The sequence below is a fragment of the Brienomyrus brachyistius genome, unplaced genomic scaffold, assembly GCF_023856365.1.
Source record: "Brienomyrus brachyistius isolate T26 unplaced genomic scaffold, BBRACH_0.4 scaffold33, whole genome shotgun sequence".
NCBI lineage: Eukaryota > Metazoa > Chordata > Actinopteri > Osteoglossiformes > Mormyridae > Brienomyrus > Brienomyrus brachyistius.
In genome coordinates this window covers 964664-991392 of record NW_026042308.1, presented here as the reverse complement: position 1 = coordinate 991392, position 26729 = coordinate 964664, and the positions used below count along the sequence as shown (strand labels likewise).

General features: G+C 45.4%; 1 protein-coding gene and 1 long non-coding RNA gene across 6 annotated transcripts in view; both read right to left on the bottom strand.

Annotated features, from left to right (window-relative positions):
• Positions 1 to 478: 478 nt before the first annotated feature.
• The window catches only part of LOC125721464 (NACHT, LRR and PYD domains-containing protein 12-like), a 388574-nt gene continuing 362323 nt past the window's right edge, over positions 479 to 26729 (bottom strand). Inside the window, exons 7-13 of one of the 5 annotated variants that reach the window (XM_048997387.1) lie at positions 20420 to 20593; positions 19600 to 19773; positions 18780 to 18953; positions 17899 to 18072; positions 3518 to 3691; positions 3357 to 3403; positions 481 to 1733 (exon numbers count right to left, since the gene is read on the bottom strand). In XM_048997387.1, coding sequence (XP_048853344.1) covers positions 1186 to 1733; positions 3357 to 3403; positions 3518 to 3691; positions 17899 to 18072; positions 18780 to 18953; positions 19600 to 19773; positions 20420 to 20593 — 1465 coding nt within the window. In that variant the 3' untranslated portion in view covers positions 481 to 1185. Of the gene's footprint in view, positions 1734 to 3356; positions 3404 to 3517; positions 3692 to 17898; positions 18073 to 18779; positions 18954 to 19599; positions 19774 to 20419; positions 20594 to 26729 lie in introns of all 5 variants that reach the window. The other 4 variants (XM_048997385.1, XM_048997386.1, XM_048997388.1 and 1 more) reach the window with 4 other exon arrangements.
• On the bottom strand, positions 10047 to 12300 carry LOC125721521 (uncharacterized). Its single transcript, XR_007385798.1, has 3 exons — positions 11812 to 12300; positions 11602 to 11691; positions 10047 to 10251 (listed from the first exon to the last, which is right to left on the bottom strand). It is a non-coding gene; the product is annotated as an uncharacterized LOC125721521 (long non-coding RNA).

Sequence of the window (26729 nt, the reverse complement as noted above, 5' to 3'; positions counted from 1 at the left end):
ACCTTTTATAGTGGGGTGGGGGTGGCAAGGCTGCCTGGTCACCCACCTGTTCTGTCCAACGGGGGAGCAACCAGACCTATTACTGGGAGGTGGGGGTGGCAAGGGTGTTAATTATTTAACAAATCAAATTTCTTCATTTATTTAAATATATTTATAATAATTTTATTTACTTTAATCCACTGAACCAGGACATAATTATATTTTCCAGTTTTTTTCAGTCTGTTATGTCTCTAGTTAAATGATTATTATACACATTGCTTCAGTGTCATTATGTCAGTGTTGTTCAGCTGCAGTAATACAGTGAATTTAACTTAATCCAGCAGACTGTGGTTTCATTATGTTACTCAGTTATGCTTTGGGTGACGCTGAAGCAGGACATTAATAGGACAGAACAGAAAGCCTTTATTGTCATTGTACAGGGAGGGAATACAGTAAATGGACAAAAATATATAATATATAAAATGTACATATACAAGAGAAGGGGATACCCCCCCCCAATCAGGATTACATTTAATTACATTTTAGTCAGAGAGAAAACGTATAAAAAACTATATTTTTCATGTTTATTCAGCTCACTGAACACAGTCATTTATTTTTTGTCAAACATACAGTCCTGTGTAAAAGTCTTAGGCAGTCCAAAGAAATGTTTAAAGCTGTTTATCTGGGTAGCAAGTGTACTTTGGCTTAGAACAAAAAACACAATTTAACATTAGAACGTCTGCAAATTAAGAGTAACACAATAAAAACTAGTAATAATTTCTTCTGTGTTCTAAAAAGTTACTGATATCTAGTTGGATGGCTAGATGAACACCGCTTCAGTTCCCAAACTTCTCCTCAGGGGCAGCTCAGCCGTTCCATGATTTTGTTAAATTTCACCAACAGATTAATTAAATAATTAAATATATCAGTTTAAAAAGTCAGTGAGAGATTGACCAGCTGTATGAGGTGTGTTAGTGGCCAAGTCAAACAATACATGGCTGCACTGGACGGTCGCTGCAAATACTGGGATGATTTTAGCAGAGGTTCTGAAATGGCGAAGCTGACACACTTTGACAGGCATCATATCATAGTTTTACACCAACAGGAGGATAATCTAAACATCATTTTCTTTGCCTGCCTAAGACTTTTGCACAGTTCTATACATTTCAGAGTAAAAAGGATTATAAAGGTTAAAAAGCAGAGATTTTACCTTTTTGCTGGAGAACCAGCAACACGTCTCAGTGACACTGAGGAGTTTCTATAAACCCAAAACCCTGGATAGAGGGACTCAGTGAATGAGGAGGTGAATCTGTGCAGGGGGGTCAGTCCATCAGAGGAGACTCTGTAGAAGGACAGAGCACCAGCCCCCCAGTCCAGATACACTCCTACTCTGTGGGAGCCTGAGGGCCGTATGGGTATGAGAGTCTGTTTATTATTGTACCGGACAGAGTATCTGTCAGTATTACAGTACAGACACCATGACTTGTCATTGTATCCAAGCCCACAGTCCCTCCCTCCCTTCCTCCCGATCCCTTTATAAGTCACTCCTATCCAGGCTGCATCTCCATCCCACTCAGCCTCCCAGTAACAGCGGCCAGTCAGACTCTCTCTGCACAGAACTTGGGGGCGGCTGTCAAATCTCTCTGGATGATCAGGATATGGCTGCTCTGCCCCCCCTGTCACCTTCCTGTTCCCCCCTGACAGAGACAGGCGTCTGTGTGCTGTGTTGGGGTCCAGCGTCAGCTGGCAGGAGTCTGTAGGCAGGAGGAAGAATTATTAATCCCATCAGGCCGCCTGTACTTTATGTTTCTGTACGATATAAAAACAGCACAGCTTCCCCTAACGAAGCGGGAACTGAAGCTTATGAAACATAAAGTGGGCGCGCGACGGCGGCGGGAAGAGCCGCCAAAATGGGGCGCGAGCTAAACTAACAGCTTAATTAATTTAATTAAAAAATGACAAAGCAGTGACATTCATCAGACATATTCATCACAAGCATATTTACCACAAAACGGCACCAGAGATCAATACTAAAGTCAGTGTCTTTCCTTCTAACTGCTAATTCCGGCGCGTGCGGCTTGAAAATGGCCATCAATAACAGAATATTTAAGTAATATTGTTTAAAGTGATATTTAATAAACATTTGGACCTGGATTCTGATATAAACGATGATTCCGGCACAGATCGTGCATCATAAAAAACAGGAAGGTTCTCATTAATTCAGAAAAATATTGCTCTGAAAAACGGGAATTATTATCTCATTAATTCGGAAAAACAGAATTCATTTTTCCCAGATGAATGCAATACGCTTCCATAGAGAACCGTTTACCGCGCGCGTGACTGTAGACGCTGCGCTGCTGCCGCGAGGCGTGAGCCCCGCATCTCACGCACGCGGCCGCTCTAATCTGTTAACATGGGCGCCGAAATGAAATTTGATATTTTCCGCCGCACATCCAGTGTGTCCCGGGCGCTAATTTCTTTTAGCACCGTGGATCAGGAGAACTTTTTAATATTCATGAGTGAAGCCCTACACGATTGGCTAGCTGATTAATATTTATGAGAGGGGCACTACCTCATTGGCTAGTTAACATTGACTTGTGCTGCCTGTTTCTTCTACCTAAAGCAGGGGTGTCCAAATCCAGTCCTGGGGGGCCGGTGCCCTGTGTAGCAAAGTTCTTTCCCTGTTCCACCATAAATAATTCAGCTCAAGAGCTGTGTGGTTATTAGCACAAGGAGATGAATCACGTGTGTTAAATGAGGGGAAACCCAAAAATGTGCAGGACTCTGGCCCTCCAGGACTGGATTTGGGCTCCCCTGGTTTAAGGGATTCAGTGACCAATCAGTAATATTCTCTCATGAATATTAAGGATGTTCCAGAACCACCCTGTAAAAATGCAAATTCACATTTTGCACTTGAGGAGAGAGTCCGGTCTCACTGCCTACAGGTGCCTCCTTAGGACAATACTAACGAATCTCTCACAGAAAACACATACACTCACGGCATCCGCAAAAAGAACAAATGCAAAGGATTCTTTTTTTGTGAAATTAAATATGTATAACTAATTCAGAATATATTTAACCATCCTACACTCCCACACAAACATGAAGATAATACAAGGAGCTTTGCAAATAAAGCATTTGCAAAAAATATTTTAAAAACCGATTTAATTAATTGATAGTGTTTTGGTGATGATTTTGATTTTAAGTTTCGCGTTTGGATGTTTGTCTAAAATGACATGAAACTCACCTAAACACAAACATGGAAATCCATCTACACACAGTGCAAAAAGCCACTCATCACAACAACTGTGTGAATACAACCAAAACATACAGTAGTATTCATGGTATTATTAATAAAAACATGCAAAGACACTTACATTTCTGTAAGCCTGGTCTGGTCCTGCACTCTCCACCGTGATCCACACTATAGGAGAAGCAGAATGACATAGTACTGCTGTACCCATTTATTTATTGGTGCCTCTTCTTCACATACATGCATAAGTATCTGTAGCGTGTCAGACACACACTCTGTACTCACTTCAGCTTCTCCAGTTTACAGCTGGGATCCTCCAGTACAGCAGAGAGCAGCTTCATTCCTGAGTCTCCTGGGTGATTGTAGCTCAGATCCAGCTCTCTCAGGTGTGAGGGGTTTGACCTCAGAGCTGAAGCCAGGGAAGAACAGCCTTCTTCTGTGACTCTACAGCCTGACAGTCTGCAGAAAGATGGGAAAAAAATCTACAATAAATAAGATCACCTGACCATTACAAGCATTACTTTTTAGTGACTCCTCTAATAAATATTTCAATAATCACGCAAAATTAACATCTTTTGAACATTTTATAAGAACCTATACTTCTCAGAACCAGATCCAGTTGATATAGAATCATTTAAAAATAATCTAGACTTACCCATATTAACCAATGAAACAGCAAATGCCCTTGATGCCAGAGGTGGAGATTTCAGGTCCAGAGAGTACAAATCCAGACCAAGATTTTGTTTCAACCAACCAGATGAATATAAAGAGTCACAGTCACAGAGACTCAACTGGTTTGTTGAAACAAAATCTTGGTCTGGATTTGTACTCCCTGGACCTGAAATCTCCACCTCTGCTTGATGCACCATTAACATCAGAAGAACTCCATAAGGTCCTCAACCAAATGCCTAACAACCAATCGCCAGACCGGATGGTTACCCTGCAGAAATGTATAGGCCATTACAGTGTTATTGAAACCTGATAAAGACCCAACACAGCCCTCCAGTTACCGGCCATTACAGTGTTATTGAGACCTGATAAAGACCCAACACAACCCTCCAGTTACCCGCCACTCTCATTAATGAATAACTTGATGAAATCTGTCTGATCAGGATGGATTATAGTAGGAATGACTGTCTGTAACTGAGTGGCGAGAGCTTTTGTAATGATTTTCAAGACAAGACATGCCTCGGACAACATCCATAGATTATTTAATTTAGTCTAGACTGCTCAGCATACCCATACTAAAACCATGATTACATCATTAGATGCAGAAACGGCATCTGACAGTCAGTTTGACATTCCTGTTTAATACATTGCATAGATTTGGCTTTGGAGAATCGTTCACCCACTGGGTTAAAATACTGTACACCTCAGCCAAAGCTACAGTGTCACAGATGGGATGACATCACCTGCATTCACACTCCGACGGGGAAGACGGCCTGCATGCCCACTCTCTCCTTCACTGTTTGCCATCTTCATAGAAACAATTGTGGCAGCAATACGACAGAACAGTGAAATAAATGGAATTCATACTAATAACAACACAAAATTAATCTCTATGCAGATGATATCTTGCTGTTTTTATGAAACCCTCAAAATATGAAATTTTAATTTTATTAATACCTTTTCAAATCTATCAAACTACACAATAAACTGGAAAAAAACCCATAATATTCTCACTGTCTGAAGATGCCTGGGATTCAGCTGATCAGGATGGTCCATTTCACACTGGAAATATCCGGTACTTGGGTATCTACATCTCCCACAGGCTGTCTGACTTGGTTACCCTCAACTATGCCCCCTTATTCAAAACAATAGATGAGTCTCCCACTTGAATCAATAAAAATAAAATTACTCGTCCAGAATAAATTCAGAAAAATTCTTTCAAACTCATTAATGTCACATTTTTGCTGGAAAAACAAAAACTCAAAATCAAACATTCCACATTACAGAAAAGTAAATCTCAAGTTGGATTACAAGCTCATTTTTCTTAATTATTACTTAGCAAATCAACTGCAAGACTTAACTAAATGGTCACACTACAGCAGTAACAGCAGCTCATGGTTACAGCAGGAACAGCTGTACTGTAAAAATCTCAGACATGCAGACTTACTCAAAATGTCATTAAAGAAACAAAACTGCTTTAACAACACAGTGCTGCCATTTCCACAGCACTGACAGTCCAGTGGAAAGCCATTAAAATCACTAACTGTACTCTCAGACCCTGTAAATACACGCCAATCTGGAATAATCTGGACTTCCTACTTCACAATATCACTATTCACTATCACTCACGGGGACAGAAAGGGATTACACATCTCCACCTCCTTTTCAGTAACAGTCATTTCATGACATTCGAAGACTTAATCCATAAATACGAGTTGAGAATAAGCAATTTTTCTAATATTCACTAACTGAATCCAGCATCAAAACAAAAATGAACCTCACACATAATACACTGAATCCTCCTCAGATGAGACAACATTCTGCAACTTAAAAATAAAAAGAAACCTCTAGAATATATAATCCTCCATCTGCGACAGACACATTGATATTTGTACCAAAAATTAATTGGAATAAGGACCTTATCTTTTCCCCCAGCTCTGATTTCTGGATGGACGTCTGCAACAACATATTCACAGTGACAAATACTGGCCTTCAGTTCAGTACAAAGTAATTCACATAAAACATGTGACTCAATATAAAAAGTAGTTAGTACTGATACCTGCTCACAGTGTACAAGGGGTGTCACAGATAATTATCTGCATACTCTGTGGGCCTGTATACCTGCTCACAGTGCACCATGGGAGTCACAGGTAATTATCTGCATGCTCTGTTGGCCTGTATACCTGCTCACAGTGTACAATGGGTGTCACAGATAATTATCTGCATGCTCTGTTGGCCTGTATACCTGCTCACAATGTACAATGGGTGTCACAGATAATTATCTGCATGTTCTGTGGGCCTGTATACCTGCTCACAGTGCACCATGGGTGTCACAGATAATTATCTGCAGGCTCTGTGGGCCTGTATACCTGCTCACAGTGTACAGTGGGTGTCACAGATAATTATCTGCATGCTCTGTCGGCCTGTATACCTGCTCACAGTGTACAATGGGTGTCACAGGTATTTACTGTATGTTCTCTATAGGTGAAAGATCTGGACTGCAGACAGGCCAATTCAGCACCCGGACTCTTCTCCGACGAAGCCATGTGCTTGTAATAGCTGCAGTATGTGGTTTTGCATTGTCCTGCTGAAATACACAAGGCCTTCCCTCAAACAGACATCCTCTGGAGGGGAGCATGTGTTATTCTAAAACCTTTATATACCTTTCCGCATTCATAGTTCCTTCCAAAACATTCAAGCTGCCCATACCGTATGCACTTATGCACCCCCATACCATCAGAGATGCTGGCTTTTGAACTGAACGCTGATAACACGCTGGAAGGTCTCCCTCCTCTTTAGCCCGGAGGACACGGCGCCCTACATTACCAACAAGAATGTCACATTTGGACTCGTCTGACCATAGAACACTTTCCCTCTTTGAAACAGTCCATTTCAAATGAGTCTTGGCCCACAGGACACGACGGCGCTTCTGGACCATGTTCAGATATGGCTTCCTTTTTGCATGATAGAGCTTTAGCTGGCATCTGCAGATGGCACGGCGGATTGTGTTTACCGACTGTGCTTTCTGGAAGTATTCCTGGGCCCATTTAGTAAGTCATTGACACAATCATGCTGATGAGTGATGCAGAGTCGTCTGAGGGCCCGAAGACCACGGGCATCCAATACAGGTCTTCGGCCTTTGAACATTTGTAATATTATCTATGTTCTGTTGTGAATAAAATATAGGCTCATGTGATTTGAAAGTGTTTTATTTGTTATTTCATTCAAATATAAAGTACTTTTCTAGAATGCTGGTTGTTTGTATGTTTGCTGGGGCCGGCAAGGTGGTGCAGTGGTTAGCACTATTGCCTAACACCTCTGGGACCCGGGTTCAAGTCTCCGCCTGGGTCACATGTGTGTGGAGTTTGCATGTTCTCCCCATGTCATCGTGGGGTTTTCTCCAGGTACTCCGGTTTCCCCCACAGTCCAAAAACATGCTGAGGCTAATTGGACTTGCTAAATTGCCTGACTGGTATGTGAATGTGCCCTGCGATGGGTTGGCCCCCCATCCTGGGTTGTTCCCTACCTTTTGCCTATTGCTTCCGGGATAGGCTCCGGACCCCCAGCGACCCAGTAGGATAAGCGGTTTGGAAAATGGATGGATGGATGTATGTTTGCAGCAAACTATTTTGTGAATAAAAGCTACCTCAACGCCCACCGCCCCCTTACTTTTTTGCAGTTATTTTTATTAATTATTATTATTACTGTTTAATTCATGTATTGTATGTTTCAATCATTACAGATATGTATGAAAGTGTGTCTGTGTATGTATGGACATATATATGTATGTATTAATATACACTGCTCAAAAAAATTGAAGGAACACCTTTTAATCAGAGTATAGCATCAAGTCTGTTAAACTTCTGGGATATTGATCAGGTCAGTTAAGTAGCGGAGGGGGCTGTTAATCAGTTTCAGCCGCTTTAGTGTTAATGAAATTATCAACAGGTGAACTAGAGGGGCAACAATGAGACGACCCCCAAACCAGGAATGGTTTAACAGGTGGAGGCCACTGGCATTTTTCCCTCCTCATCTTTTCTGACAGTTTTTTCACTAGTTTTGCATTTAGCGACGGTCAGTGTCACTACTGGTAGCATGAGGCGATACCTGGACCCTACAGAGGTTGCACAGGTAGTCCAACTCCTCCAGGATGGCGCATCAATACGTGCCATTGCCAGAAGGTTTGCTGTGTCTCCCAGCACAATCTCAAGGGCATGGAGGAGATTCCAGGAGACAGGCAGATACTCAAGGAGAGCTGACAGGGCCGTAGAAGGTCCTTAACATTTCAGCAGGACCAGTATCTGCTCCTTTGTGCAAGGAGGAAGAGGATGAACACTGCTGGAGCCCTACAAAATGACCTCCAGCAGGCCACTGGTGTGAATGTCTCTCAGCAAACAATCAGAAACAGACATCATAAGGGTGCCCTGAGGACCCAATGTCCTCTAGTGGACCCTGTGCTCACTGCCCAGCACCATGGAGCTCGATTGGCATTTACCATAGATTACCAGAATTTGCAGGTCTGCCACTGGCACCCCGTGCTTTTCACAGATGAGAGCAGGTTCACCCTGAGCACATGTGACAGATGTGAAAGGGTCTGGAGAAGCCATGGAGAATGTTATGCTGCCTGCAGCATTGTTCAGCATGACTGGTTTGGTGGTGGGTCAGTGATGGTCTGGGGAGGCATATCCATGGAGGGACGCACAGTCCTCTACAGGCTAGACAACGGCACCTTGACTGCCATTAGGTATCAGGATGAAATCCTTGAACCCACTGTCAGACCCTATGCTGGTGCGGTGGGTCCTGGGTTCCTCCTGGTGCACGACAATGTGGCAAGAGCATATAGGCAGTTCCTGGAGGATGAAGGAATTGATACCATTGACTGCCCCCCACGGACATTATGTTTCGTCCATTCGATGCCACCAGGTTGCACCTCAGACTGTCCAGAAGCTCAGTGATACCCTGGTCCAGATGTGAGAGGAGATCCCCCAGGACATCATCCATGGTCTCATTAGGACGATGCCCCGACATTGTCAGGCATGCATACAACCACGTGGGGACCATACAAACTATTGAGTATGATTCTGAGTTACTGTAATGAAATTTCAACAAAATGGACTAGTCTGCCACATCATTTTTCACTTTGATTTTCGGGGTGTCTTTGAATTCAGCCCTCTGTAGGTTGATAATTTCATTTCCATCAAACGATGTAGCATCCTTTCGTTCCTAACACATTACCCAGTCTACATCAGTATAGATATCCAGCATGATTTTTTGTTCCCCATTGATATCTGATGTGTTTTCAAAGTGTTCCTTTAATTTTTTTGAGGAGTGTATATGTGTGATAATTTTTTATTTGCTAATTTCTTTTTGACAATTACTGCTCCAATCATCCACAATCATCATATATAAATAGAATCCTTCGTTTTTTACTTTTTTGCATTTATCTCCTTTTCTTTTCCTCTCCCCTCTACGACTCCTCATATTAAATACTGACTTCATTCGCCCCCCCATTCCTGCCACTTCAACTAGCCTCTACTTTGGGCTAGTGGTTCTTTTCACCTGTGCCTCTGGGTGAGGCAGGTCACCTAGTGCACTGGGGGTGGGGTGTCACAGATACTCTCACAGACACGTACCGTCACAGACACTCTCATACACACGTACCCTGTCAAAGACTCTTTCACACACACATACGTTGCCACAGACACTCTCACACACACATATCCTGCCACAGACACTCTCACGCACACATATCCTGCCACAGACACTCTCACGCACACATATCCTGCCGCAGACACTCTCACACACACGTATCCTGCCACAGACACTCTCACGCACACATATCCTGCCGCAGACACTCTCACATACACGTATCCTGCCACAGACACTCTCACACACACGTACCCAGCCACAGACACTCTCACATACACGTATCCTGCCACAGACACTCTCACACATGCGTATCCTGCCACAGACACTCACACACACGCGTACCCTGCCACAGACACTCTCACACACACGTACCCAGCCACAGACACTCTCACACACACGTATCCTGCCACAGACACTCACACACACGTACCCTGACACAGACACTCTCACATACACGTATCCTGCCACAGACACTCTCACGCATGCGTATCCTGCCGCAGACACTCTCACACACGCGTACCCTGCCGCAGACACTCTCACACACACGTACCCTGCCGCAGACACTCTCACACACACGTACCCTGCCACAGACACTCTCAAACACACGTACCCTGCCACAGACACTCTCATACACACGTACCCTGCCACAGACACTCTCATACACACGTACCCTGCCACAGACACTCTCATACACACGTACCCTGCCACAGACACTCTCAAACACACGTACCCTGCCACAGACACTCTCACACACACGTACCCTGCCACAGACACTCTCACAGACAGATACCCTCCCACAGACACTCTCACACACACATACACTGTCACAGACAATCTCACACACGCGTACCCTGCCGCAGACACTGTCACACACGCGTACCCTGCCGCAGACACTCTCACACACGCGTACCCTGTCGCAGACACACTCACACACGCGTACCCTGCCGCAGACACTCTCACACACACGTACCCTGCCACAGACACACTCACACACACGTACCCTGCCGCAGACACACTCACACACACGTACCCTGCCGCAGACACTCTCACACACACGTACCCTGCCGCAGACACTCTCACACACGCGTACCCTGCCGCAGACACTCTCACACACGCGTACCCTGTCGCAGACACTCTCACACATACGTACCCTGCCGCAGACATTCTCACACACACGTATCCTGCCCCAGACACTCTCACACACACGTACCCTGCCACAGACACTCTCATACACACGTACCCTGCCACAGACACTCTCACACACACGTACCCTGCCACAGACACTCTCATACACACGTATCATGCCACAGACACTCTCACACACACGTACCCTGCCGCAGACACTCTCACACACGCGTACCCTGCCACAGACACTCTCAAACACGCGTACCCTGCCGCAGACACTCTCATACACACGTACCCTGCCGCAGACACACTCACACACACGTACCCTGCCGCAGACACACTCACACACACGTACCCTGTCGCAGACACTCTCACACACACGTACCCTGCCGCAGACACTCTCACACACATGTACCCTGCCGCAGACACTCTCAAACACACGTACCCTGCCGCAGACACTCTCACAGACAGATACCCTGTCACAGACACTCTCACAGACACATACACTGTCACAGACAATCTCACACACGCGTACCCTGCCACAGACACTGTCACACACGCGTACCCTGCCGCAGACACTCTCACACACGCGTACCCTGTCGCAGACACACTCACACACACGTACCCTGCCGCAGACACTCTCACACACACGTACCCTGCCGGAGACACACTCACACACACGTACCCTGCCGCAGACACTCTCACACACGCGTACCCTGCCGCAGACACTCTCACACACGCGTACCCTGCCGCAGACACTCTCACACACGCGTACCCTGCCGCAGACACTCTCAAACACACGTACCCAGCCAGAGACACTCTCAAACACACGTACCCAGCCACAGACACTCTCACACACACGTACCCTGCCACAGACACTCTCACACACACGTACCCTGCCACAGACACTCTCATACACACGTAACCTGCCACAGACACTCTCAAACACACGTACCCTGCCACAGACACTCTCATACACACGTACCCTGCCACAGACACTCTCATACACACGTACCCTGCCACAGACACTCTCAAACACACGTACCCAGCCACAGACACTCTCACACACACGTACCCTGCCACAGACACTCTCACACACACGTACCCTGCCACAGACACTCTCATACACACGTAACCTGCCACAGACACTCTCATACACACGTACCCTGCCACAGACACTCTCATACACACGTACCCTGCCACAGACACTCTCAAACACACGTACCCAGCCACAGACACTCTCACACACACGTACCCTGCCACAGACACTCTCACACACACGTACCCTGCCACAGACACTCTCACACACACGTATCATGCCACAGACACTCTCACACACACGTACCCAGCCACAGACACTCTCACATACACGTATCATGCCACAGACACTCTCACACACGCGTATCCTGCCACAGACACTCACACACACGCGTACCCTGCCACAGACACTCTCACACACACGTACCCAGCCACAGACACTCTCACACACACGTATCCTGCCACAGACACTCACACACACGTACCCTGTCACAGACACTCTCACACACACGTATCCTGCCACAGACACTCTCACACACACGTACCCTGCCGCAGACACTCTCACACACACGTACCCTGCCGCAGACACTCTCACACAAGAGTACCCTGTCGCAGACACTCTCACACACGCGTACCCTGCCGGAGACACTCTCACACACGCGTACCCTGCCACAGACACTCTCACACACGCGTACCCTGCCACAGACACTCTCATACACGCGTACCCTGCCACAGACACTCTCAAACACACGTACCCTGCCACAGACACTCTCATACACACGTACCCTGCCACAGACACTCTCAAACACACGTACCCAGCCACAGACACTCTCACACACACGTACCCTGCCACAGACACTCTCATACACACGTACCCTGCCACAGACACTCTCATACACACGTACCCTGCCACAGACACTCTCAAACACACGTACCCAGCCACAGACACTCTCATACACACGTACCCTGCCACAGACACTCTCATACACACGTACCCTGCCACAGACACTCTCAAACACACGTACCCAGCCACAGACACTCTCACACACACGTACCCTGCCACAGACACTCTCACACACGCGTACCCTGCCACAGACACTGTCACACACGCGTACCCTGCCGCAGACACTCTCACACACGCGTACCCTGTCTCAGACACACTCACACACGCGTACCCTGCCACAGACACTCTCACAGACAGATACCCTGTCACAGACACTCTCACACACGCGTACCCTGTCGCAGACACTCTCACAGACACATACACTGTCACAGACAATCTCTCACACGCGTACCCTGCCGCAGACACACTCACACACACGTACCCTGTCGCAGACACTCTCACACACACGTACCCTGCCACAGACACTCTCACACACATGTACCCTGCCACAGACACTCTCATACACATGTACCCTGTCACAGACACTCTCAAACACACGTACCCTGCCGCAGACACTCACACACACGCGTACCCGGTCACAGACACTCTCAAACACACATTCCCTGCCAGACACTCTCACATACATGTATCCTGCCGCAGACAAACGGCAAATGACAAATGGGACCAAACTGTTTGTCCGTTATAAGCGAAATTCCATTGTATGTGAGTCCGCTATATGCGATGCTTTTTCTGCAGGTTCTTAAAGGCGCACGGCCAGCGGACCTTGTCTGTTATAGACGATATTCCGTTATAAGCAAAGTCTATTATAACAAAATTATACTGCACCTCCAACTCCACCTAGCAGACATACCTATGAGGGGATTGAGGTATGGATTGATTCTGATCGTGTTTGGACTAAACACCCCGGGATTCAAATACATCGTCCACCATGATTCACCCACATTATTGTTGTGCCACAGGTGAACTGCACAAACATGTTTTTTCACTGATCACTTATATAACTTGTTTCTCACAGAAAGAGCTAGAACACCTATCTTGCCTTTCCCAGCGGAAAGGGAGGCTTATCTTTTCTCTCCCAGGGGAAAAGGGAAAGCCTTGCCCAAAATGCTTCATAACCGCAAGCGCAAAACAGCCTCACCTGGACAGGAATTGGAGAATAAAGAGCACAGTCCCTGAGGGGAGGGGTGACCCTGGCCAGCTCGCCCCCTCCCCGCACGCGTACCACTCCAGATTTAGCATAAAGGAAGGGGGAGAGCTCAGCACTGACCGGAGATCAGCCGTGGGATAGAGCGCGCATCGCCCGGAACTTCTCAGGAATCACGTGTTGGTCTCCTGCCAGGACTGAAAGGGGCTCCCCAGTCCGTGTGTGAAGGTGGGTGATTATAGCACATCCGAGTGTAGATGGCTTGTGGCTACTTTTTCATTTTATTAATTAGTGGGATTACCTATCATCCATCCATCCATCCATTTTCCAAACCACTTATCCTACTGGGTCGCGGGGGGTACGGAGCCTATCCCGGAAGCAATGGGCACGAGGCAGGGAACAACCCAGGATGGGGGGCCAGCCCATCGCAGGGCACACTCACACACCATGCACTCACACACGCATTCCTATGGGCAATTTAGCAAGTCCAATTAGCCTCAGCATGTTTTTGGACTGTGAGGGGAAACCGGAGTACCCGGAGGAAACCCCACGACGACATGGGGAGAACATGCAATCTCCATACACATGTGACCCAGGCGGAAACTTGAACCTGGGTGTGAGGCAGAGTGCTAACCACTGCACCACCATGCCGCCCCTGATTACCTATCAATGCTTATGAAATATATCATACTTTTGTGTATATTTTAAGAGATATTTCTGAACGGACCAAAGCGAACCTGATTGTTCCTTCGACAGCCCTATATCCCCCTCTCACATTAAAACAATATTCTAGGTGGGGTCTTACCAAGGAATTGTATAATCTTAGCATCACCTCATTTAAATTAAACTCCACACACCTAGAGATGCAACCCAACATCCTATTGGCCTCTTTAATTGCTTCCCCACACTGGTGAGAGTGGGACATGGAAGCATCAACATACACACCGAGGTCTTTCTCATAATCAGCTACCTTTATTTCAGAGGAACCCATAAAAAATCTGTACTTTATATTTCTGCTCCCTGCATGGATTACCTTACATTTATCTACATTAAATTTGATCTGCCAGGTATCAGCCCAGTCGCTAATTAAATCAAGATCCCGTTGTAGCCTCTCCGCTGCTAGATCAGTATTTGCTACATCATCCACCTTGGTGTTGTCTGCAAATTTAACTAGTTTACTGTATGTATTGGTGTCAATATCATTAATGTAAAATAGGAACAATAGTGGTCCTAAAATTGAACCCTGCGGTACCCCACTATGAACGCAGGCCCACTGTGACATTGTGCCTCTAATAACTACCTGCTGCTTCCTGTCTGTTAACCAGTTTTCAATCCAAGATGCTACAGTTCCTAAAATCCCTGCAGCTTTGAGCTTAAGCAAGAGCTGTTTGAGGGGGACAACATCAAAGGTCTTCTGCAAATGTAAGTACTTTTTGTGACCAAGTTCTATTTTTGCTTCCTCAAAGAACTCAAGTAGATTAGTTAAACAGGATCTACTTCTCCTAAATCCAGGTTGGCTACCCCTCAGAATGTTATTTGTATCCAGGTTATTTGTATCCATAACTTTTCCAGTTATGCAAGTTAAAGTAATTCGCCCATAGTTTACTGGATTACATCTATCCCCTTTTTTGAATATGGGTGTTATATTAGCATACTTCCAATCATAAGGTACCACACGTGCAAATAAGGATTTCGGAAACAGTAAAGTTAAAGGTTGGCTAATAATAACTCTCATCTATTTTAAAACTATAGGTAAGATGCCATCAGGACCCTGTAATTTATTTATTTTGAGCTTATCTAGGTTTTGTACCACATCAGCCTCAGTTATACATACAGTCCCTCCACAATTATTGGCACCCCTTTGTACAAGGGGTAAGAAAAAATCCACCTTCTGGTGAAGTTGCTTCATCTCACACGGAAAAAAATGAGAAAAATCCAACCTTTACTTAAAATCAATTTATTTGAAGGAAAATCATCAATAAATAATTATTTTTAACAAAAACACATGAGCCACGATTATTGGCAGCCCTGTAAATTATAGTGAACACTGTGACGCCCACTCCGTCCGCTCCTCGTGTGTGCCATGCCCCTAATTACCCACGTGTGATTCCCTGATTGTGCCCAGTCGCGTCATGTTCTTTTCTGATTAGTTCCCTGTATTTAAGTCTCTGTTGTACACTAACCCGTTGTCTGTCATTGACGTTACCTGCCGTTTGTCCCTGCCTGCGTTTCCGTCCTGCCCTATTCCCAATTAAACCCTCGTTTGCCCCGTTTACCGCCTTCCTGCCTGGTCCTTCCTGCCCACCTGCCTTACCCGAATTTACGTAGCGTGACAAACACAATGTAACTGAAGCATGTTTCCCATGTAAATTATACATATTTGAGTTGATTGAAGTGAATAGGAACCTTCAAGCTGTAATCCATGACTTCCTGAGTAACTGGGGTACAAACATGAGGAGACACAGAGCCCAAATTCCCTTAGTCATCCATGAACATGGGAAAGATAAGAGATACACAGACCAAATGAGGGAGAAGTGTGCTGACCTTCATAAGTCAGGGAATGGGTATTAAAAAATAGCTACTCGCCTTAAAATGCCCATTTCTACTGTTAGGGCAATAATTAAAAAGTGGACATCAACTGGAACTGTTAGAAACCTGCCTGAAAGAGGACCCAAGTTTATTTTGCCCCCACATACAGTGAGGATGATCGTAAGAGAGACAAAAAATCCCCAAGGATGACTGTTGGTCAATTACCAGACAAAGTAAAACCTTGGGGTTACCACGTCTCCAAAAAACCATCAGATGCCCCCTTCATGCTAACAGACGTTTTGAAAGTTATGACAGAAAGAAGCTTTTTCTGTCAGTTACTTAAAATGTTAGAGCCAGGAGTTTGCAAAACATTATACAACTTTGACTGGAATGAAATTCAATGATCAGATGAAACAAAAATGGAGCTTTTGGGCAATAAACATTCAAGGTGGGTTTGGCGTAAAAAGAAGGATGGTTATAATGAAATGAACCTTATCCCTGCTGTAAGATATGGTGGAGGTTCTGTGATGTTGTGGAGCTGATTTTCCTCCAAAAACCCTGGAAACCTTGTTAGGGTACATGGCACTATGGGGTCCATGAAATACCAGGACATTTTATATCAAAATTTGGCTGCTGCTGCCAGGAAACAAAAACTGGGCCTTCATTGGATCATCCAGTAGGACGGTGATCCTAAGCACATGTCCAAATAAACATAAAAATGGTCAGCTGACCGCAGAATCAAGCTTCTGCCATGGCCATCTCAGTCCCCTGACCTGAACCCCACTGAAAACCTGTGGGCTGAGCTGAAGAGGAGAGTGCACAAGAGAGGGCCGAGGACCCTGGGTGATCTGGAGAGATTCTGTAAAGAGGAATGGTCTCAGATGCCCTGCTCTGTATTATCCAACCTTATAAAATGTTATAGGAGACTCAGTGCTGTTATACTGGCAAAGGGAGGCTGTACAGAGTATTAAAAGCAGGGCTGCCAATAATCGTGTGTTTTTGTTGAAAATAATTATTTCTTGATGAAGAATTTGTTTTTCTTTGAATAAATTTATTTCAATGAAAGGTTGGATTTTAAAAATTTTTTTCAGTGTGAGATGAAGCTGCTTCGCCAAAAGGTGGATTTTTTTCTAACCCTTTTTACAAATCTTTACAGGGGGGCCAATAATTGTGGAGGGACTGTATATTGTTTATATAGGACACTGTATTTGTACTAAATGGTGGTAAGTTAATCATGCCCTCTACTGTGAACACCCGTGTAAAATAATCATTAAACTCATTTACTATATCAATTTTCATTTTCAATTATAAGGCCGTTACTATCCTGCAGATGAGTGATTTCAGCTTTTAGAGCTCTTTTGGAGTTAAAATATTGGAAGAAACTTTTAATGTCATCCTTAACCTCCAATGCAGTCTTACTTTCGACATTCCACTTACTGTAGCGAATCTAATGTTATTTTTTAAGTCAACCCCTAGACTTAGATACTCCTGCTTTATTTTGAAATCATTAGTTATTTTCTACCTTAGTATTTCCAGCGTACAGTGTGAAATACCCAGTAATACTCACCTCACTACCCCCAGTTTACAGTGTGGAATACCCAGTCATACCTCAGTATCTCCAGGTTGCAGTGTAAGTCCCCCAGTCCAGCAGAGAGCAGCTTCACTCCTGAGTCCTGCAGGTCATTGTCACTCAGGTCCAGCTCTCTCAGGGGTGAGGAGTTTGATCTGAGAGCTGAAGCCAGCGCCTCACAGCATTTCTCTGTGAGTTCACACCGGCCCACCCTTAAAAAGATTAAACATTTTTAAATCCACTTTTTACACTGCAGCACTGTATTCAAATGAGGAGGATAAGGGTCATGACATAATGGATTTTCAGAAAACAATTAAATTATTAAAAATAATTTTAACAATCATTCCGATTCTGTTTGGTGTCCATTATTTTTTTGTCCATAACACGTTAAAGTCAGCATGTTTATCTGTAACAGTGCTGTTAACTTTGCTAACCAACACAAATGTTTTGCATGGATTATATGTGTCACACCCAGCTCGTGTGATCCTCGTGTGCCACGCCCCCTCATTAACCACGTCTGCTGCCCCGATTCTGACCAGCTGTTTCCTGTTATTTCGGCTTGTCTTGTGTATTTCAGTCCGTGTTCAGGTCTGTTTCCCTAGATCTGTCATTGATGTTGTGAGCCGTGTTTCCTCGTCTGCCCTTAATAAACCCCGTTTGCTCGTCTTCACGGCTCCACTGCCCTGTCTGCCTGCTCCTCCGCTCAGCGGGCATCACAATATGGTTGAATGGATGTTTCCTGCTTCCCTGCTTAATTATTTCAAGCATGGATCGAGGGCTGATAAGATTGTGGGATATAAGGACGTAGGAGAAGAAAACAGAAGCTGTTTGTGTTTGTTTATTATGTAACTGCTGAAAGGCATTGTGGGTTTTCTTGCTGTCCAGTTACTTTTGTGTAAAATGCATATTCTGTACTCACTGCAGCTTCTCCAGTTTACAGCTGAGATCCTCCAGTACAGCAGAGAGTAGCTTCACTCCTGAATCTCCTGGGTGATTGTAGCTCAGGTCCAGCTCTCTCAGGTGTGAGGGGTTTAACTTCAGAGCTGAAGCCAGGGAAGAACAGCCTTCTTCAGTGACTCTACAGCCTGACAGCCTGCAGAGAAAGACAGAAACTCCCCAGTAAATAATATCCCCTCACCATTATAATTATTAAATAAATGTGATGCTCTAATAAATAATTCAAGAATTACAGTTTAGTGTCTAAGACAAGGCAGGACCCCTCCTCTCTTTCCCTTAGCTAATTGCTCACTATCTCCTCTTCATAGTGTGGAATACACAGTAATACTGACCTCAGTATCTAAAGCGTACAGTGTGGAATACCCAATATTACTGACCTCAGTATCTCCAATTTGTGGTTTGGAATACCCAGCAATACTGGCCTCAGTATCCCCAGTTTACAGTGTGGAATATCCAGTAATACTGGCCTCAGTATCTCCAGTTTGCGGTGTGGAATACCCAGCAATACTGGCCTCAGTATCCTCAGTTTACAGTGTGGAATATCCAGTAATACTGGCCTCAGTATCCCCAGTTTACAGTGTGGAATATCCAGTAATACTGGCCTCAGTATCTCCAGTTTGCGGTGTGGAATACCCAGCAATACTGGCCTCAGTATCCTCAGTTTACAGTGTGGAATATCCAGTAATACTGGCCTCAGTATCCTCAGTTTACAGTGTGGAATATCGAGTAAAACTGACCTCAGTATCTCTAGTTTACAGTGTGGAATACCCAGTAATACTGACCTCAGTATCTCCAGTTTACAGTGTAAATCCCCCAGTGCAGCAGAGAGCAGCTTCACTCCTGAATCTCCTGGGTGATTGTAGCTCAGGTCCAGCTCTCTCAGGTGTGAGGGGTTTAACTTCAGAGCTGAAGCCAGGGAAGAACAGCCTTCTTCTGTGACTCTACAGCCTGACAGCCTGCAGAGAAAGACAGAAACTCCCCAGTAAATAATATCACCTCACCATTATAATTATTAAATAAATGTGATGCTCTAATAAATAATTCAAGAATTACAGTTTAGTGTCTAAGACAAGGCAGGACCCCTCCTCTCTTTCCCTTAGCTAATTGCTCACTATCTCCTCTTTATAGTGTGGAATACACAGTAATACTGACCTCAGTATCTAAAGCGTACAGTGTGGAATACCCAATATTACTGACCTCAGTATCTCCAGTTTGTGGTTTGGAATACCCAGCAATACTGGCCTCAGTATCCCCAGTTTACAGTGTGGAATATCCAGTAATACTGGCCTCAGTATCTCCAGTTTGCGGTGTGGAATACCCAGCAATACTGGCCTCAGTATCCTCAGTTTACAGTGTGGAATATCCAGTAATACTGGCCTCAGTATCCCCAGTTTACAGTGTGGAATATCCAGTAATACTGGCCTCAGTATCTCCAGTTTGCGGTGTGGAATATCCAGTAATACTGGCATCAGTATCCCCAGTTTACAGTGTGGAATATCCAGTAATATTGGCCTCAGTATCTCCAGTTTACAGTGTGGAATATCCAGTAATACTGACCTCAGTATCTCTAGTTTACAGTGTGGAATACCCAGTAATACTGACCTCAGTATCTCCAGTTTACAGTGTAAATCCCCCAGTGCAGCAGAGAGCAGCTTCACTCCTGAATCTCCTGGGTGATTGTAGCTCAGATCCAGCTCTCTCAGGGGTGAGGAGTTTGATCTGAGAGCTGAAGACAGCACTTCACAGTGTTTATCTAAGAGATCACAGCTGTTCAGCCTGAAACAGAAAACACTTTAAGACACAGACATATACACATCCTACACATTAGTAAAATACAAAGCATTACAATAAGCATTTGTTTTCATTATAATTAGCAGCACAGCTTACACTTCAAAATGAATTATAGTCTGCAGAGTGTTCTGTGCGTCCTGACAATCTGCTGCAGTCACATGATCACTAATTGTGAGTCAGTGCACCTTTGCTCAAAACTAGAGGTAAAAACATTAAGTACAAGCTATAGGAATACATAGGAACACATCAACAGCAAGATGGACGTGAACCTCCCATAACAGTCAGACCAGTGCTTCCAGTGCAGTCCTTAGCCATCTTTCTGCCAGGTGTCCCTACACTCGACACGTATCACTGAAAGGAGGAGATGTGAACATTCCCAGCAGCTAATGCAGCAGCAACTGGCATTTGGATTCCTGATCCCATGAGTAAAATCCTTTCTCTCCCTGTATTGTTATACCTGGGAACATGTCAAATCACCAATTACGTCTGGGTGATATGACGATATTATCAGTAATGAGTGTAATAAGACAAGTATCCCGGTATAGATATCTGACAGTGACTAACCGGCGATTATCGTCTTTGCTGAGGAAACGCGCTTAGGCTACATACAAAGCAAGATAACAGAAGGATTCATGATTTGCTTTCAGTTCAGCTTTCTAGCCAAAGATTCTGAAGCAGTTAAAAAGAAACATTGCACAGAATTTCACAAGCATTGTCCCTTGCAGTAACCATGCGTTCGCCATTCTTGTAAGTTCAGTATTGTCACATCACCAACTTCTATCTCTGAGTCAGCAGCCAGAATGTCAGTCATTCAAGTGCAGCTTTCTGGTGGGAATTTTGAGCTTCCCAACTCAGTTTTTCGTATCTTAGTCTCAGGCACGGCTTTAAGTGTGTCCCTGACCCCGCCAGGGCTGTGATTAGGATTGGTTGCTAACTGTTTAATAAAGGTGGTTAAAAGTAAACTCTCTCTCTCATCTATCTATCTGAATCAATCAATCATTATTTATATAGCGCATTTTAGCCACAGCGTTTATAAAGAATTTTGCAAACATTTAAAAAGAAGAAAAAGAAATTCAAATAAGCTCAGAATAAATAACAATAAGCGCAAAAGAAATAAAAATAGAGTAAAAATGTTTTAAAAAAATAAAATTAAAAACCATCATAAAGGACTTTAAATACCCATGTCCTCTTTAAGGGCCCCTCCTCAAAGGGGCCTCTAGCCCCTATGTCTTCTGGGGGAAGCGACCGCCCCCCCACCCCCCCACAATTACTGATATTAATAAAAGCATAAAATAATAAAACTGATTATCATAGGGGGGCGGCATGGTGGTGCAGTGGTTAGCATTGTTGCCTCACACCGCTGGGACCTGGGTTCGAGTCTCCGCCTGGGTCACATGTGTGTGGAGTTTGCATGTTCTCCCCATGTCGTCGTGGGGTTTCCTCCAGGTACTCCGGTTTCCCCCCCAGTCCAAAGACATGCCGAGGCTAATTGGACTTGCTAAATTGCCCATAGGTGTGCATGCGTGAGTGAATGGTGTGTGAGTGTGCCCTGCGATGGGCTGGCCCCCCATCCTGGGTTGTTCCCTGCCTCGTGCCCATTGCTTCCGGGATAGGCTCCGGACCCCCCGCAACCCAGTAGGACAAGCGGTTTGGAAAATGGATGGATGGATGATTATCATAGATTATTATATGCGTTGGTGAAAAGATGCTTTTTCAGCCTAGTTTTGAAAGTACTGAGACATTCAGTAGCTCTCAGGTTTTCTGGGAGAGAGTTCCAGAGTTTGGGCCCATAGTGACTAAAAGCTGCCCCCTCCCTCCCCAGCCGGGTTTTAGGAATAATCAGTAAATTACTACCGGATGATCTGACTGATCTGCCTGGGACATACCTTACAGTCATGTTACTGAGGCAGGACAGAGCTAAACAACATAAATATTTACAAATTAGCAAATGAACTTTAAAGTCAATCCTAGAAGACAGAGGAAGCCAGTGCAGGGATGTGAGAGCAGGTGTGATGTGATCCCTGTGACCGGTGCGTCTTAACACTCCGCCAGCGGCATTCTGGGCCCGTTGTAGATGTGATCCCTGTGACTGGTGCGTGTTAACACTCCGCCAGCTGCATTCTGGGCCCGTTGTAGATGTGATCCCTGTGACTGGTGCGTGTTAACACTCCGCCAGCTGCATTCTGGGCCCGTTGTAGATGTGATCCCTGTGCCTGGTGCGTGTTAACACTCCGCCAGCGGCATTCTGGGGCCTTTGTAGATGTGATCCCTGTGACTGGTGCGTGTTAACACTCCGCCAGCGGTATTCTGGGGCCGTTGTAGATGTGATCCCTGTGACTGGTGTGTGTTAAGACTCCGCCAGCGGTATTCTGGGGCCTTTGTAGATGTGATCCCTGTGACTGGTGCGTGTTAACACTCCGCCAGCGGTATTCTGGGGCCGTTGTAGATGTGATCCCTGTGACTGGTGCGTGTTAACACTCCGCCAGCGGTATTCTGGGGCCGTCGTAGATGTGATCCCTGTGACTGGTGTGTGTTAACACTCCGCCAGCGGTATTCTGGGGCCTTTGTAGATGTGATCCCTGTGACTGGTGTGTGTTAACACTCCGCCAGCGGCATTCTGGGGCCTTTGTAGATGTGATCCCTGTGACTGGTGCGTGTTAACACTCCACCAGCGGCATTCTGGGCCCGTTGTAGATGTGATCCCTGTGACTGGTGTGTGTTAACACTCCGCCAGCGGTATTCTGGGGCCTTTGTAGATGTGATCCCTGTGACTGGTGTGTGTTAACACTCCGCCAGCGGCATTCTGGGCCCGTTGTAGATGTGATCCCTGTGACTGGTGCGTGTTAACACTCCACCAGCGGCATTCTGGGCCGTTGTAGATGTGATCCCTGTGACTGGTGCGTGTTAACACTCCGCCAGCGGCATTCTGGGCCGTTGTAGATGTGATCCTTGTGACTGGTGCGTGTTAACACTCCACCAGCGGCATTCTGGGCCATTGTAGATGTGATCCCTGTGACTGGTGCGTGTTAACACTCCGCCAGCGGCATTCTGGGCCCGTTGTAGATGTGATCCCTGTGACTGGTGCGTGTTAACACTCCGCCAGCGGCATTCTGGGCCCGTTGTAGATGTGATCCCTGTGACTGGTGCGTGTTAACACTCCGCCAGCGGCATTCTGGGCCCGTTGTAGATGTGATCCCTGTGACTGGTGCGTGTTAACACTCCGCCAGCGGCATTCTGGGCCCGTTGTAGATGTGATCCCTGTGACTGGTGCGTGTTAACACTCCGCCAGCGGCATTCTGGGCCATTGTAGATGTGATCCCTGTGACCGGTGTGTGTTAACACTCCACCAGCGGCATTCTGGGCCATTGTAGATGTGATCCCTGTGACTGGTGCGTGTTAACACTCCGCCAGCGGCATTCTGGGCCCGTAGTAGATGTGATCCCTGTGACTGGTGCGTGTTAACACTCCACCAGCGGCATTCTGGGCCATTGTAGATGTGATCCCTGTGACTGGTGCGTGTTAACACTCCGCCAGCGGCATTCTGGGCCCGTTGTAGATGTGATCCCTGTGACTGGTGCGTGTTAACACTCCGCCAGCGGCATTCTGGGCCCGTTGTAGATGTGAAACAGACAAGAGGGCATTACAGTAATCTATTCTACTAGAAAGAAAAGTAGGTATTATTTAATACTGCCAAGACCCCATCCACTCTGCAAACAAGTAAATCAGCTTCCTTTCATTCTAACAACCTAAGCTGTTCTGTTAACCTGCTTTATGACTTTATGGTCGTGTTTCCACAAACTGTGCTTGCTTTGCAGAACAGTATTTCCCTTTTAAGGTTACCCATTTTAAATCTGGTGTAGGATCACACATGCACATATCACAAAGCTTAAATTCCAGGTGGCCTGAGACAAGGCCTACCCTGGTACGAGAGGCACACATTGGCCTAGGCCTCAAAGGGGGGTTCGTGACCCCACACACACAGACACACTTAAACACACACAGACAACAAGGGAGGCCAGCACTCCAACTTTTATTGCTCAAAGTTTTAACGACCTACAGACAGCAGAGTGGACCTCAAGGACAGGGGTCCCTCGACTTGGCACACAACCCCCTCCCCATACATCCTGCCTTACATACCACTCACCCAACACCCTAAAGAAAGTTTCTTTTAAGTTTGGCTGTTGTATATCTGTATATTTATTTATCCATGACTACTAGTCTCAATATACAGATAAGTTATGTTTGTAATGTGTCCTAACTTTCAAAGATTCTTTTTCTTTGACTGACAAACCATCCCCCCCTTTTCTTTTCCACATTCCTCAGCAGCCCTTATCTGATCTTTGTATTCTACCATGCCTATCTAAGGGTAAGATGTGCTGCTGACATGAGAATATGTCATATAATGTCTGTATAAAGGGTAACCTCTGATTGAGGTGCAACCTAGACCACTTAGACCAGGGACTGGTGTGAGTAATATAACATAATGACATAATATAAGTAATCATTAATTAATCATTACAGATGGTATTCGGTGTGAACCGCTAGGCTGGTGTGGCATGTTTGGTATCAAACTGATGGAAAATCACTCCAGTTTTACCCCACTTCAGCCTCTGTTCATTGAGTGCTCACAATAGTCCCTGCCTCTGTGCGATTTGGCTACTAAGCTCTAAAACCTCAAACTCGACTGAAATATCGTGAGGCTCCCTCTCATTGGCCATGAGGGGAGCTTCGCTACCGATCGTTTACATTACCTGGTGATGCAGCTCGCTGGACGAGCCTACTAACCCAGGTTACTAAGCGATACTGGTAACTAGTGAATCCCATGTAAGTCTCACATTAACAGACTCACGGGGATTCGTAATTGAGTTTGGAGGAACCAACCATTCGGCATAACAATTAGTTCATAAACATCATTAAATAATGATTAATTCAAATGTAATTAATTTCAAAACATATTGGTGGAGATATTAAAATTTACCTGAGCTAAATATTCCTACAATGGTGTCCCTCAGGGATCAGTTCTGGGCCGCTACTGTACATTGTATATATTGGTCACATTATCAGAAATCATGGTGTTGGGTTTCATTGTTTTGCTGATGATACACAGTTATATATATCTGTTAAGCCGGATGATGCATCACAGCTCTCAGTTAGAAGACTGTCGACTAGATATCCGGTGCTGGATGTCAAATAATTTCTTTATGTTAAACACAGAAAAACAGAAGTACTGTTAACTGGTCCGAAGGCGGCTCGAAATAAGTTTGACAACCTCAACCTTGGTGGTCTTCCTACCCAACCTGACACAGTGGTCAGAGATCTTGGTCTTCTGGTTGATTCAGATTTATGTTTCGATGCTCATATAAAAAGCATCACTAAAGCTGTGTTCTATCATGTACGGAACCTCGCCAAGCTTCGGAAGATGCTCTCCTTTCATGAAGCGGAAACACTAACACCTTTATAACTTCCAGGCTGGATACTGTAATGCCTTCCTTTCTGGGTGCCCATCTGGATCCTCACATAAACTTCAGCTGGAACAAAATGCAGCAGCCAGAGTTCTTACAAACACTAATAAATGTGATTATATTAGCCCTGTTCTATGCTCCCTTCACTGGCTTCCAGTTAAGTCTCGGATTAACTATAAAATACTGCTATTGATTTATAAAACACTGAATGGCCTTGCACCAGAATACTTTAGTAACCTGCTGGCCTTATACAACCCTCCTGGCTTTCTTCCATCATAAAGAGCAGGATATCTGTTAGTACCCAAGGCAGAAAGAGCTACGGCAGGCTGCAGAGCTTTCTCTTATAGAGCTCTTCAGCTGTGGAATAGTCTTCCAGCGGATGTGCGGGACTCTCAATATTCAAGTGTAGACTAAAAACACACCTGTTCAGTTTAGCTTATAGGGACTCTAGTTCTAGCTCTAGCTAACTGCTCACTCCCAGTCAGACCTATAGTGTGAGGTGTAGAGCTGGGTGGGGATCGGTGCCATTGGCTTTGGATAAACTGAACTGTCAGTCTGTCACTTTAGCTTCACACCCCCTTGTGGAATTGGAGTGCTGACATTCAGGGACTCCCCATGCCTGCGTTCCCACCTGCCTCTCCCTCCTACTTATGCTGCCA